Source organism: Nomascus leucogenys, chromosome 5 (genome assembly GCF_006542625.1).
Source record: "Nomascus leucogenys isolate Asia chromosome 5, Asia_NLE_v1, whole genome shotgun sequence".
Taxonomy (NCBI): Eukaryota; Metazoa; Chordata; class Mammalia; order Primates; family Hylobatidae; genus Nomascus; species Nomascus leucogenys.
In genome coordinates this window covers 35,980,685-35,995,102 of record NC_044385.1, presented here as the reverse complement: position 1 = coordinate 35,995,102, position 14,418 = coordinate 35,980,685, and the positions used below count along the sequence as shown (strand labels likewise).

General features: G+C 43.3%; 1 protein-coding gene across 1 annotated transcript in view; it reads left to right on the top strand.

Annotated features, from left to right (window-relative positions):
* Positions 1 to 14,418, top strand: part of PLPP3 (phospholipid phosphatase 3) — an 83,466-nt gene that overhangs the window by 48,378 nt on the left and 20,670 nt on the right. The window contains exons 3-4 of the mRNA XM_030812900.1: positions 6,725 to 7,002; positions 7,399 to 7,456. Of these exons, the coding sequence (XP_030668760.1) occupies positions 6,725 to 7,002; positions 7,399 to 7,456 (336 nt within the window). The remainder of the gene's footprint in view (positions 1 to 6,724; positions 7,003 to 7,398; positions 7,457 to 14,418) is intronic.

Sequence of the window (14,418 nt, the reverse complement as noted above, 5' to 3'; positions counted from 1 at the left end):
GTGGTTGCTAGGGAGGGGAGAGCTTCAAGGACGAAACATATCAAATGCTGCAGATTGTCTGAGGTCTAAATAAAGTGCTATGGGAGTTCAGAGGAAGAGCACTTAAGGCTAAAGCTTATGCCAAGGCTTCATCATCATCATTATTCACTGAGCACTCGTCCCATATAATTTTCACCACAACCCTGCTTTTGATACTGTCATCATCTTCATTTTTAGAGATGAGGAAACTGAGACTTAGAGAGCTCAGTTGTACAAGACTCGTAAGTCAAAGAGCCAAACTCTAACCCAGGACACTAGTTGGCACTTGAGCACTACTTTAAGGCATAAGTGGGATTTTCATCAGAGAACCTGACCTAGGCAGAAGGAGTTGCTTCAGCAATTTTAGAGACTTCAAAACAATGAAGTGTTTTCAGGGAATGTAGAGCAGACCTGTTTGGGTGAATGAATGGAATATAAGGGAGTAGACAAGGTTACAGTAGAAAAAGAAGATTGTGGCAAGATTGTGAAGACCCTTGAATGCTGAGGAATTTTTACTCCAGCTAATTGGCTAGAGGTTGATGAGAGTATTTTAAGTGAGCTTGGTCAATTTTCTAATCAAGGTAAAGATGAGGCCTGAACCACAGTGGTGGCAATGCAAGGGAAATAGAGAGAAAAAAATGGATGCAAGAGACCTTGCAAAAGCTGGATGGACAATGGGATAAGGGAGAGGAAGGAGTCTAAGATTGCACATCTTTGTCAGTCATATGCTTGGTGGCATCTTGAGCAGAAATAGAGGGAAGAGAAGTGAAGTTTAGGACAGGAGTGGGAATGGGTGTGACCTTAGACTTGGTTAATTTGAAATGCTAATAACATCTCCAGTTGGGAGAGTTAGCAGAAGATTGGAATTGGGCCAATTAGGGGAAAGTGGTAGGCTGAAGCTAGAGAGAGACAGAGAGATGCCCTTTTGAAGGTCATCTTCACAGAGGTAACAATTGAAGCTATTGAAGCAGCTGAAATCACAGCAGAAAGCCAAGAACACAATCCTAGGGAAGACCCACATTTATTGGGCAGAAGTCAGATGTGGAACCACTAGAAGAAGCAGACGTACATTTAGAAATAGTAACAAAAGCATGGTGGTGTGATATTAAGGAAGCCTAGGAAATTCAAGGTAAAAAAAAAAAAAAAAAAAAGACTAAGAGGTTGCAGTAGGCAATGCTGCAGAAGGAACAGCCAGGAGATTCTTGCATGGACTGGCAGAGTTGGGCATTCAAGAGGCCCACGACTCTTGAGTCCCTGACTTTTGGGAAAATAATGATGCTTTATGCCTCAGACTCTCTTCTTCGTGAGACTTGTGGGCACAGGGCAGCCACTGCTAATTTCAATCATAAATAGCTTCCGTAGCCCCTCTCTGGCCTCTTTGCTGTCTTTATTCTAGATATTGGAGTTCTGACTTACCCATAAAGCCCAGAAATTATACTGGTGTCTTTGGACAGATCTGTGTTTTCATTACCTTTCCCAGACGGTGAGGCACTGATCTCCTGAAAAAGGCTGAAGATGATAACCAAGTGAAAGAAGAATCAGAGAATAAATTTCCAATCAACTATTTCTGGTTACTAAAGATGCTGCACTTTATTGCAGTAGATGGAGCAATCAGCACCAGAGAAAATACAGTCATACATCTGTCTCCATCCTTAGAAACAGGACCCAGATACATTATATTTTTCCTTTCCTTTGGGACTGAGAACTAAAGTGAGAAATGTGATTCTCCCTTCACAATTCTCCATCATCAACAGTTTGTTAAATTAATCTTTTCTGGGCAAAATAAGTTCATCAATTCATGTAACCGAGATGTAAAAGAACAACTTGACCCTCTGTGGCTAGCAGGAACTTAGAGGTGCAGGTGCCTTTCAAGACGGCAGGCCCTTACTGGGCATTCTGTGAACATCTGTCTAGCTGGAGACATACATACTACTGCCTAGTAGGACTTCTAAGGGAAAGCCAGCTCGATGCCATTGGGAACAGCACAGGAATTAGAACGAGGAAGCCCCAGCTTCAGTGATGGTCTTCTTGCTGTCTCATTTTTATCAAGAGTGTTTCACTGCCCTCTCTGGCCTTCGTCATACTCAATTATATAAGTGTTGGTAATAATTTAGTAATTCATATGGTGTTGTGAGAAGCAAACAGTATAGTGGATGTGAAAGTGCTTTGAAAGCTGTAAAGTACTAAGTCAATATTATTAAAGCAGATCAGAGTATAGGAAAGTTTGTCCTTCAGACTCAGCGGTGGAAGATGAGTTCTCAGTCTCTGAAAGAGAGATTATTAGGCTGCTGTGCAAAAATATTACCTTTCTTGGGATAATTTATAAATAGAGTGGAATGTTAAAAATAACACAAAACAGTAGAGTAGGGTTGTCCTTTCTGCTTTGAGTTTAGACTTTGCTTCTGTCTTGATCTGCTGAAAAAGACATACTAGCTAAAATGATCGAAAGCAATGTCATCCATACACACACTTTCTGGTCCTCCCCTGGAGGGGCGGTATTTCCAGACTCTTCAGTTAGGTATGGTATCGTCCAAGGAGCTCTTGGAAGAGATATTCTCTACAAAGCATGTTTTTTATTTGTTTGTTTGTTTTCCTCTTCTCCAAGGGAGGGAAGAAAAAAGTTAACTTTTGGAGGGCTCTCCTGCTAGGTGCCAGGCGATTGACATACCACCTTATCTAATTCCCTGGCAATCCTGCCACGTAGATATTATTAACCTTATTTTATAGATGAGGACATCTAAGCCCAGAGGTAGAGTCAGATGCCTAAGGTAATAGACAAGATTCAGACAGGTTTTTCTGGCTACAACGTTGCTGCTTCTTTCACCACCTCTTGCTCTATCTTTTCCCAAAAGTCTATCCTAATTTTTCTTCATATTTCCTCTCCATAACAGTGAAATATTTGTAAATATGTGGGCAGTTGAGCTCTTTTTCACCAGAAAAGACAGGAAGAGGAGCTGTCTTGCAGTTGGAGCCAACTTCTCTCCAAACTGCAGCGCTTCTCAGGCAAGGACTGATCCCTTTCTGTCCCCTTGTAGCTTAATTGCAATGCTTTCCCATTTTATTAGTTTCCAGATTCTGTGCCAAGTGCTTTAAAAGGCAGGTAGGGGAGAATTCTCTGCTTGCCTGGCAGCCTGCCATCACCCCCAGAATCTGTTGCTTGCTGTTTCAGAAAGGGATCAACATTGAAGGCATTTTTCTCAGCAGTGAAATTTACATATCAGAACCTTGCTGACTGAGGCAGAAATGAGGGCTCTAGGGGCAGGAGTCTGGGAGTGGGGACAGAGTCTTTGTAGGGGGAGGGGGAGGGAAGAGCTTATTTTATTACCCAGGAATAAAAACATTGTGAGTAATGAATAAAGTCCGAAAGCAGTAAATCTGGGACTCCAGAGTTAGGTGTGTAACGTGTCGGAGAACAATTTAAGCCTTCGCCTCGCCTGTAGAGGTGAGGTATTCAGGCTGCCTTTCACAGCCCAAATTTCATTAAATAGACTTTTAAGGGTTAGGATTACAAGAAGCCAAGTCCGGCTGGTTCATAATGATGATTTATGGCTGTGTTGTCAACTCCCCGACCCTTCTGTACAAGGGGATAGAGAAAATACATAATTTGTTGCTCATTCACTCTAAAATCTGTCAAGGCTGCCCCAGAAGCCATGTGGCCCTGGAGTCATGTGTCTGCTAAATGGCTTCAGCCTGGCCCTCTCCTTAAAAATCTGCAGTTGCCCTTCTACAGTGGAAATTGGTTTTAATAACAATAGAAATAATAAAATTATCCCAGTGTAGTCTGCTGTGGGTCTTTGAGCTTAAGAGTCAGAATACCTGGGCTCTATTCTTAACTCTGTCACTTACTGGCCTCAAATCCTTCAGAAAAGTCACTGTCTCCCAGAGCCTTAGTATCTCCATCTGTAGAATGAAATATCTTCTTCACAGAGAAGATTAAATGAAACTACAGTACAAAATAAATGTAAGAGATGGCTGCTGTTAACATTGTTATTAAGAATTTGAGGTACTGCAAAATGTTGTTTTCATCTCCTTGTTTTCCCATGAGTGAAGGAAACATTTTACTTTGCAATTTACTATCTTAAGACTGTGGCACTAAAAATGGAAGTTTTAGAGATGGGACATTAGAGCTGAAAAGAATCCCTGAATTGTAATCAAACCCCGTCTCCCTAAAGTAACTGGAGCAGAAAGGTGACTCATCTGAGATTAATCAGTAAATTCATGCAAGAGATGCTAATTTGCATTGGAAACTCACATGTTCTTTCTCAGCATCAAACAGGAAATCATGCTGACTGATCCTCAGGCCACACCTGCTTAGAAACAGTTCCTTAATCTGTAGCAGTGGCTGGTTCAGGGAACCAGAGAGCAATCTGAGGTCAGGGATTTTATTTGAGGCCTTGGTTCTGCTCCCTGTTTCTGGTGTCATCTCTGAGCAAGTAACTTTCCTCTGTCATTGCTTATTACCTGTGCTTGGTTGGCAGGCTAGTGGTGGATGGTGGACGTAGCCCAGAAGAGTTGAGAATAAATGTCATTGCAGTTATGAAGTCATAAATCAGAGTCTAGCACCCTCGTTTTGCAAATGCAGAAACCAATTTATCCCAAATTCACTAAACAAGTAGGGACTTGAACCTTGACTACTTGACTCCTAGTTCAGTGCTCTTCCTCCTGCATAAAAAATCTCATATGACTTATAAATAAGGAAGAATAAAAAAGATTAAGAGATCATGATTGTGGTAATAAACATCTGGAACTTGTTTGCCTGTGAGGTTACATAGGGTAAATGTATAAACAGGTTCAAATGGGGAATTAGATCATGAATGGTAGGAAAGAATGCTGGGCAGGGAGTCAGTGCACCTGGGTTTAATCTTTAGATGGGAGCTAATTTGGACCTAAGTTTCTTCTAAATATAATGGTCCCTTTCATTAATGACTTGCCATGCTTCCTGGCGTTTAATCTCTGCAACATGTTATCAAAGCGTTCTTGGTAATGTTGAGGGGACACTTCCAATTTTGTAATAAGGCAACTCTGAGGACTACCGTCCTGCTCCCTTTCATTCATTTGTTCCTTCAACTGATAGTCTTTGAGCATCTATGCAGGGTCCCATACTAGTTTTGCTCTCTCAGGAAATGGCTATGCCAAGATGCTGGCTAGAGTGGCCTTTGCCTATGTTCCTCTAATACAGAATTGTACTCAATATGTTCTGGGAAAACAAAATGTAGCTCTTATATATAAAGCATTTATGAACACAGAGTCACTGTGTCGATGTTGGCAGTGATAGTAGCTGTTCTCACTGCTGCACCTGTTTGTCCCCGGGCCCAGCTGGTGTTTCCTTCCTACATGGTCGTCCTCCCCCAGACTTTGGAGCCTTGAGGACCTTGATCAGACCTCATGCCTTGATGCTTTCCTCCACTGTAAAAGAATATTGGGAGCCTTTGCAAAGGAGTGTCCGGATATGCCAGACTATTGCTTCCCTTGTGGTTGTGCACATGCTCTCTTCCCTCTGAAAGGGCAAGTGTAACTCATCATCCTGCCCTGGGAGGAAGTGTGAAGGGACTTTTGTGGTGAGTGATGAGTTGACCATCACTGTCTCTGGGCTGTGGTTACAAGCAGGAAGTGGCCATGGCTGGGCCGTGGAGTTAAGACAAAGGCAGCAGGGTGTGTGGTTGTGCACATCATAGGCATTTACCTTACAGAACATCAGCTGTCCCCTATCCTTAATGTAAATGATGTCACTATATCTATCTTGAGCATCAGGATTTCATGACATAAAGAATATAAAAGCAATGTCTGGTATATAATAGGTAATCAGTAATTGGTAGATTGTTTTCAGTAGTGATAAATCTCCTCTAAGCATCATATCGTAGATATAGTATGAAAATCAAGAAGGATTTGAGAAGGATCTTCAGGCTCAGAGAAGACAGCACAGGCTGACTGGAGGAAATTCACAAACACTGAAGGGCATCGTACTACAAGTTTCCTAGGTGTTAGACTAGTATTCTATTCATCACACTCTGCTTCTAAAAAGTAAAAGCATCACTTTCTATGATCCAGGTCATTTCCCATTCATGTTATCCTATTTGAACCAACAACTGCAAAGGTGAGCAGCCTCCTTTTATGGAGTGAGAGGCCGAAGCTTGGAGGATGTAGATTATTGCTGAAGGATACCAGATTGGTGGCAGAGTCTGAATTCCCCAGGACTTAACCGTGGTGTGTCCACCTCTTCACACAGAAACTCTCACCATGGCCAATGTCAGCACGAGGCTGAGGTCCTTACTAGAGTCAGGTCATTGTTGGTGATCCTTTACTCCAAATCTCAGAATCTCGAGATTTGCTCAGACCCTGTGACATCATAGCTACCCTTTACTTTGTCCTTGATTCTTCATTTAGTATTTCTTTTCTATAGTTAAGTTCTTGTCTCTCCCTTAAAAATACATACACACACACACACACACACACACATACATATATACATATAAATATATTTGGTTGTATATTTTTGTTGTTACAAAGGGGCTTAAAACACCCAACTATATTAGCGCTTTGATCTTTTCTTCTGTGCATATTTGTGTCTGTATATTTCATAAATAGAAAATTAGGACACTCCTTTGCAAATGCTGAATATTCTGCTGTGTTGTTGAATATCCTTTACGGCATCAATGTTGATGATGAATCTTGATACTGCCTAATTCCCCTATTGGATTCCTTTTAGATCATCACGGGGGAATTCTACCGGATCTATTACCTGAAGAAGTCGCGGTCGACGATTCAGAACCCCTACGTGGCAGCACTCTATAAGCAAGTGGGCTGCTTCCTCTTTGGCTGTGCCATCAGCCAGTCTTTCACAGACATTGCCAAAGTGTCCATAGGGCGCCTGCGTCCTCACTTCTTGAGTGTCTGCAACCCTGATTTCAGCCAGATCAACTGCTCTGAAGGCTACATTCAGAACTACCGATGCAGAGGTGATGACAGCAAAGTCCAGGAAGCCAGGTGAGACACCACCTCCCCATGGCCAGAGCCTGGACCCCTTTGATACAGTGCAGTTCAGTGAGCACTTACTAGCTGGGCCCTGGTTTAGATGGGTGAATAAGGCATAGTTCCTATTCTTGAGGAAGTCACAGTCAGATGTTCGAGACAGATATGTAAATCAATACTTCCGATATAGCATTGGTAAGTACATTCATTCATTCATTCTTTTGTTTATTCATGAATTCATGGGTGCCTGCTATGTTCCAGGCATGGGTCCAGAGCACTACCAAGGATGCAAAAATGAACAGGGCATAGTGCCTGCTCTCAAGATTACAGTCTAGGGAGGGAAGACAGACAGACAAGTGTGTATCAGGGATGTGAATATGGCCCTTTCATGGCCCTCTCTTGCTCTTGCAGGAAGTCCTTCTTCTCTGGCCATGCCTCCTTCTCCATGTACACTATGCTGTATTTGGTGGTAAGTACCCACCCTTTGATTTGAGCAGTGCTCAGTTCTAGCTTTGATCCCTTCTGATATGATAGCACTCAAAATAGTTTAGGGGCACGACATCACTGTGAAATCCATGAAAAAGAGGTTAGCTAGAAAAGTTAGGTTTAATTCTGAGCGCTGCCACTGCCTTAGCAGAAGTTATTTTACTTTCTAGTTTTTTCCCCCCGTTTTTCAAATAAAAATAGTATTTGCCATAACTGCTTGATAAGCATTCTGGACACATTTTGGAATTTTAAAGTGGTAAAGACACTTGTATTAGGTTGGTGCAAGAGTAATTGAGGTTTTTGCCATTACAAAAACCCCTGGACTACATTACTTAAATGGCAAAAACCAATTACTCTTGCACCAGCCTAAATATAACATTTTAGGGTACAAGCCCTGTTTTCTGAAAATCTATGGCGGGAAAAGATTGCTAAGTAAGGCTCAGAGAATTAAAGTGAACTGCCAAAATGTACATAAACAGCAGGACTGTTGCTCAAGCCCAAGCCTTCTGATAATTTTTTTTGCAGTGTTCACCATGTCAGTCCTCCGTATTCTATGGATGGAAGAGCTTTAAGGATTATCATTACCTAAGTATTTAGAATAATTTTGAGTTTTGCAAAATACTTCTGCTCCATGAGGACGCATGACTTCATAACAACGCTGTGAAGTATAAAATCCATGCCCCATTTCTCAAATCCACCGACCAAGGCCCAGAGAGGATAAGCAACATGTTTGAGTTCCTTCAACCAGTAGTGGAACCATGATTTGATTCCCATGTTGCTCTTCTCATGGCCGTGTCTGCTCTGATTTCTTGGAGACGGTTGGGCAATGCAGGTGAAGTGCCCTGCTTGCCTCCAGCTGCTGGACAGACAGAGGGCTGGTCTGTTTTTCTTTGTCAGTTATATGTCGGTTTCCCTGCCTTTCCTTTCCCCTTGAATGAGGTCCGTGTGTGCCAAGGCACTTCCTGCTTTCAGCCGCTTTGATAGAATTCAGAGCGAGAAGGTGCTGAGAGGTCAGATGTAGCTCAGAGGAGCACAAGCTGTTTGAAAAAAGAACATTTTGATTTCAACTTATTGAAAAAGCATAATTAGGAATTGGGAAAAACAGCAGAAAGTTTGTTTTATTTATTTATTTTTCCCCCCAATCCTTTCTAAGTTTAGAGGCCTCTAAACTAAGCCAACATTGGCTTCCCATTACCGAGGATGCAGAGCTGAAAGATGAGCCCCAACCTATGACAACATTAAACATGGATTTTATGTGTTTGTGAATAGCAGCACTTCCCTCCATTCTTCATCTTTTTGTTTTTGTTTTGCTCTTAGAAAGGAAAATTTAGCAAAGATATTTAGGTTCCTGCTCCCTGTGTGTATTTTACCCAGGGCTGGAAACAATTTTAAAAATGTAATTTCGGTGTTTTATAAAAGTGCTTAGAGGAACTGGGTATGTGTTCATTTTTTTCATATCCCTTCATTTTATTCCAAAAGAAAAATACTGGATTGTTTTGAAGCCAGCACTGTGCACTGTAGCCTTCACAGCTGCGCAGCAGGTGAAGATGCTGACACACTTTGGATGCCTTCTGTGTGCCAGGCACCATATCTACTTACTCTGTGACATTTGCTTCTCAGTGACCTGATGAGGTGCATTTTGATTATCCTATCCAATTTGAATCTAAGAAGTTCAGTAACAAAAGTTCTACCATCAGTAAGAGGCAGAAAAGGTATTTGCAGGCCAGACTCTAGCATTGTTGTATGTTCTTTTCATTGTACTGTGCTACAAAACTCAAAACAAACAAAAACCAGACCTCTTCAGGTTGAACTCAAGGAATATTACCTCTTAACCCTAACTTAAATTTTGCCTGAAGGAGACCTGTCTCCTTTTGCTTTGATGGTTGAGATGTCCCCTCCCTCCCGTCCCCAACTCCATTTACCTCCTTACCAGCTAGAGATCTCTGTGGGGATGATGGGTGAGAGGTATATTTTGATTGAAGGTTTATTTGCATCCCTCAGAGGGAGGAAAAAGTTGTAGTGCTTCCATATTGCTGGAAGGAAGGAAGAGAAAGAGGGAAGGAGGAGAAAAGGGAGAGAGGAAAGGAAGAGAAGAGGCAGGGAGGAGAGCCTCCTTTGGCTGGGCATGGTGGCTTATACCTGTAATCTCAGCACTTTAAGAGGCCCAGATAAGAGGATCCCTTGAGGCCAGCAGTTCAAGACAAGTCTGGACAGCATAGGGAGACCCTGTCTCTTTAAAAAAATAAAAGAAGAAGGACAGCCTCCTTAATCCATCCTCTCCTCAGCATATTATTATATCCCCCACCTCCCACCCCACTGTGCACATATACTCTTCAGAACTCTTGTACAAACACACATTCAACACTCACAACTCACATATACAACATATATATACGCAGCTCTATTTTTAGCTCTAAGGTTATCTTGCCCTAAAACAATCTGTGAAGATAAGGGTCAAAAAGTGAGGACAGCACTCTTTGCCAGGACATGTGTTTATGTGATATTACAGAGAAATCCCAGCTCTTGTAACATCTGATCTGCAAAACTTTCTTTGTTCTTCTTCTTCTTCTTTTTTTTTTTTTTTGGGGGACAAAGTCTCATTCTGTCACCCAGGATGGAGCACAGTGGCACCGTCTTGGCTCACTACAACCTCTACCTCCTGGACTCAGGTGATCCTTCCACCTCAGCCACCTGAGTAGCTGGGACCACAGGCACATGCCACCACACCCAGCTGATTTTTGTATTTTTTTGCAGAGACGAAGCTTTGCCATGTTGGCCAGGCTGGTTTTGAACTCCCGGGCTCAAGCGATCCAACCACCTTGGCCTCCCAAAGTGCTGGGACTACAGATGTGAGCCTCCGTGCTAGGCCGATTTGCAAAACTTTCTTTTTTTTTTTTGAGATGGAGTCTCGCTCTGTTGCCCAAGCTGGAGTGCAGTGGTGTAATCTCGGCTCACTACAACCTCCGCCTCCCAGATTCAAGCAATTCTCCTGCCTTAGACTCCCAAGTAGCTGGTATTACAGGCGCGTGGCACCACACCTAGCAAATTTTTGTATTTTTAATAAAGACAGGGTTTCACCATGTTGGCCAAGCTGGTCTTGAACTCCTGACCTCAGGTGATCCACCCACTTCAGCCTCCCAAATTGTTGGGATTACAGGCGTGAGTCACTAGTCTCGGCTGATTTGCAAAACTTTCTAAAGAAAATTGGAAGGACACCATTTCGGCCCACCAGAGGAGGTGGGAAACTCTGCAGTCAGTCCGAGAAGCCCTTAGACCCTCCCCCAGGGCTTTTATGTTGGGCTTCAGGAAGTTCTGGAGTTGGGCAAATAGACTGGCCTCCCCGGTGCACCCAGTGCTGTTTTTTTGTTCATGCAGCCTGTGATTCACAGCTTCCCTGGGGTGTTGGGGAGAATCACATTTGGGTCAACCAGGTTCAGCATTGACAGTTTTGTCTTTAGAATCAAGCAGATGTGGAATCAAATCTGGCTGTATCCATGACCAGCTCTGAAGCCATGAGTGGGTTACACAGCTTTAGAGCCTCAGCATACTCATCTGTAAAGTGGAAGTGATCATGTCTATTTTGCAGAGTTGTTGCCACTTTTCCTCTCTGGACCCCACTTTCCCTATCTGACAGATGAAAGAGTGGGATGAGATGGCCTGTCTATTTATCTCTCGATCACTATGGCTCTATTTGAAAAAAGTTTGAACTGCCCCAAGTGCTAAAAAGGAAGATGGGGAGCCATCAAGACAAACTTATGCCCACATTACCATCGAGTTCAGAGAACGGCAGACTGGAAGCACCAGCCAGCTCCACTCCAGGCCTTTCAGCAGCAGCCACTTCTAGAGCCTCCATAACTTTAAGGGCACTTCATGTTAGGTCAATGAATAAATTTTGCCAAATGATGAGCTTGGAAAAACCATGTCCCAAACACCAAATTATCCTGCACACAGAAGCTTAAGGGTGAGGTTAAGGCTTGTTAGAGATTAATACAAGTTCTAATTTAAAAAAAAAAAACAAAACAAAACACAAACCCACAGCATATATAAGCATAAAGTATGCTTTATACCTCTGAGCCCTGGCCTGAACCCCAGAGGACCACGTCTGGATTGACCCTGCACCTCCATGGTCGGAGACTGAGGATGACATGCTATCTGGATAAAATGTCAACACCAGGGCAGACACCAATTCATGCAGCACACCTGGTGTCTGCTCTGTTGTGCTGAGCCCTGCCCTTAAGGAACTCACCTGTGCATCCAACATTCAGCATTTGGTATATGCTTAGTGAGGGACTATGATGCACCAAGCACCAGGCTAGCAGTGGGAATGGGGAGATGGTTACAGCCCTTGCATAATTTAGTCTAGAGAAAGAGTACACAATGATAATAGTCTGATATATTGTCCCTCAGGGGCAAGGGGATATGTGGGCTATATTATAGACTCTCAGAATTATGACCCCTAGGCTAACCTGGAGCAGAGAGTGGCAGTAGAGGTAGTTCGTCACATGAAGATAGAGGAGACTGGAAGAACTACATGTGTGAAGGTGAAAAGGAGGAGGTGATTTGGAGAACTGCAGGTATTCAGTTCAGTACAGCTTGGATGGCTACTAGGAACCAGGGAATGGAGGGCACGCTTGAGAGTGGAAAATTCCTTTGGGATCAGTCCCAGCTCCTCATTTTGCAGGTGCATTAAGCAGCCACTTTGTGTCAAGGCCTTTCCTTAGCTGCTGTTCTCCCCACACCCCACCCCAAAATCTACACCTTGCCCCCTCACCTTTTTTAGAAGCCTTTCCTGACTACCCTGTTTAAAATGACAACCACCTCCTCTGATACTGTTCTCCCTATGCACCTTTGCAGCCTTACGTCTCACCATCTGACATACTACATACTTACTTGCTTGTTTGTTTCTTCCAAATAAATTACAAATTCTGGCTGGGTGCAGTGGTTCATGCCTGGAATCACAGCACTTTGGGAGGCCAAGGCAAGAGAATTGCTTGAGCCCAGGAGTTCAGGATCAGCCTGGGCAACATAGTGAGACCCTGTCTATATATATATAAAATGATTTAAAAAGATTGTAAATTCCCCGGGGGAGAGATTTTTTGGTCTCTTCGTTCACTACTATATCCCACTTCCCAAAACAATGCCTGATACCTAGTAAGTGTGCAATAAATATTTGATGAATGAATGAATGAATGAATGAATTTCAGGTCTTCTGACTCTCTCGGGCCATCCACCTTTCCATTCCAATCAGAACTTTTTTTGTCTCCTCGTCACGGACTTGATAGATTGCTAAGGGCCTGTGTAATGTAGGGAAAGTCTTTGCTGCCTCTTTGCTGAGCTCTCTCCCTATTGACCCTTTACAGTGCTGTCCCATGAGAACTGTTTGTGTGTCAGAGGGTTTGTTGGGTGCCAAGGAAACGGAAGTGGCTGTGCTCTGACAGCCCTTTCTCTGGGCTGTGCTTGTTAGTCATTGAGGTTTTGTTCAGCATGTATGGCGCCTGGGGTCTGGTATGCCCACGAGGTGTACCCACAGATCCTGGGAGTGGCTGTAGAAACTCCTTCGGGGAGCAAGATTGTTGTTTCCAAGGGGAATAAATCACTGTACCAGATGTTTTTCCTCTTTTTTCTCCCTTTATCATTCACTCACCCCACCACACATCCATCTGTTTCTGAGTACCTATTCTGTGACAGACCCTGTGTGAGTGCCTGAGGACACCAAAAGAGCTCATAATTTTGTGTGGAAAGCCAGAGAAGTAAATAGTGGCCAAACAGCTGGATGCATTCTCTGCTTAGGGGTGGACTGAGGGGATGGAAGTGGCCCTCACCTCTGCTATGAGGTATAATGAGTCAGCTCTTAGACTCCCTTCAGCTTCAGATCAGGTCAGAGATTATTCCACTATAACTCTTACAAAAGCTGTACACTTGTGTTTCAAATGTGGAGGTTGATGGAAGTGTGTGCAGGTGAATTAGAGGAGTCAGAAGTTCCAAATGTCCCCTGGAGGTTGTCCTTTGGTGTAGTGCCCTCCAACTGCCACTTTTCTCCAAAGACAGAGGTCCAGTATAAAAAGACTAAGACTTTATGTGAAGCAGTAATTCCCTAAGGAAGCCAGGTGGTTCTGTGCTTAGAGCACAGACTCAGAAAGAGACAAATATACTCAATGTACATCATGTCTCTTGGTTACCTTGAGCAAGTACTGTGTGGCCTCTTTTAGCCTTGATTTCTTCATCTGTAGAATGGGCACAGTGGTATCCACCTAACAGGATTATTGTGACAATTGCAGGTAATGTAATTTAAAGCACCTGGCCCAGGGGCTACACCAGTGCTCAGCAAAATGGTAGTTTTCTTTCTTCCCTCTGATAGGGACAGAAGATAAGATTGGATTTTCTTCTAAAGGAAAAGTCAATCGAAAATTCTTTTGTCCTGAAAGTAGTTAAAGAACATTCCAGAGAGATTCTACAATATGTTTGCAAGCTACCCACCAGGCACATGAACCAGAGCCCAGTGAAAGCCATAGAGGAAATTAGAGAAGGGAGAAAGTTTCTCACTGGGTGTCAGTGGTCTGGACTGGCTTCCAGGAAGAGGGTAGGCAGGGACCTAAGGAAGGACAAAAGCCTCCTTTTCACTCTTAGCAGAGCTGTCCCAAGAGCAATGGAAATGAAGTGAGAGGACAGTACAGACCTGTTCCACCAGTATGCAAATCATGTAATGAAACACAAATGACTTAGCAAGAATGAATGTGACTCACCCACTCATCTGACTCTGCTGGTTCAGACCAGAGGAACAGCCTCAAGTTCAGTCGGACCTTTCTAAGGAGGTTTTGTTGGAATTCCACAAGACCCCAGTTCTGAAGGTAGGACAAGGAAGGAGAAGAGAACTCCACTGACAGAGTGAGTTCTACATGCCAGGGCCTTACATACATCATTTTGGGATATGGGAAACAGACATAC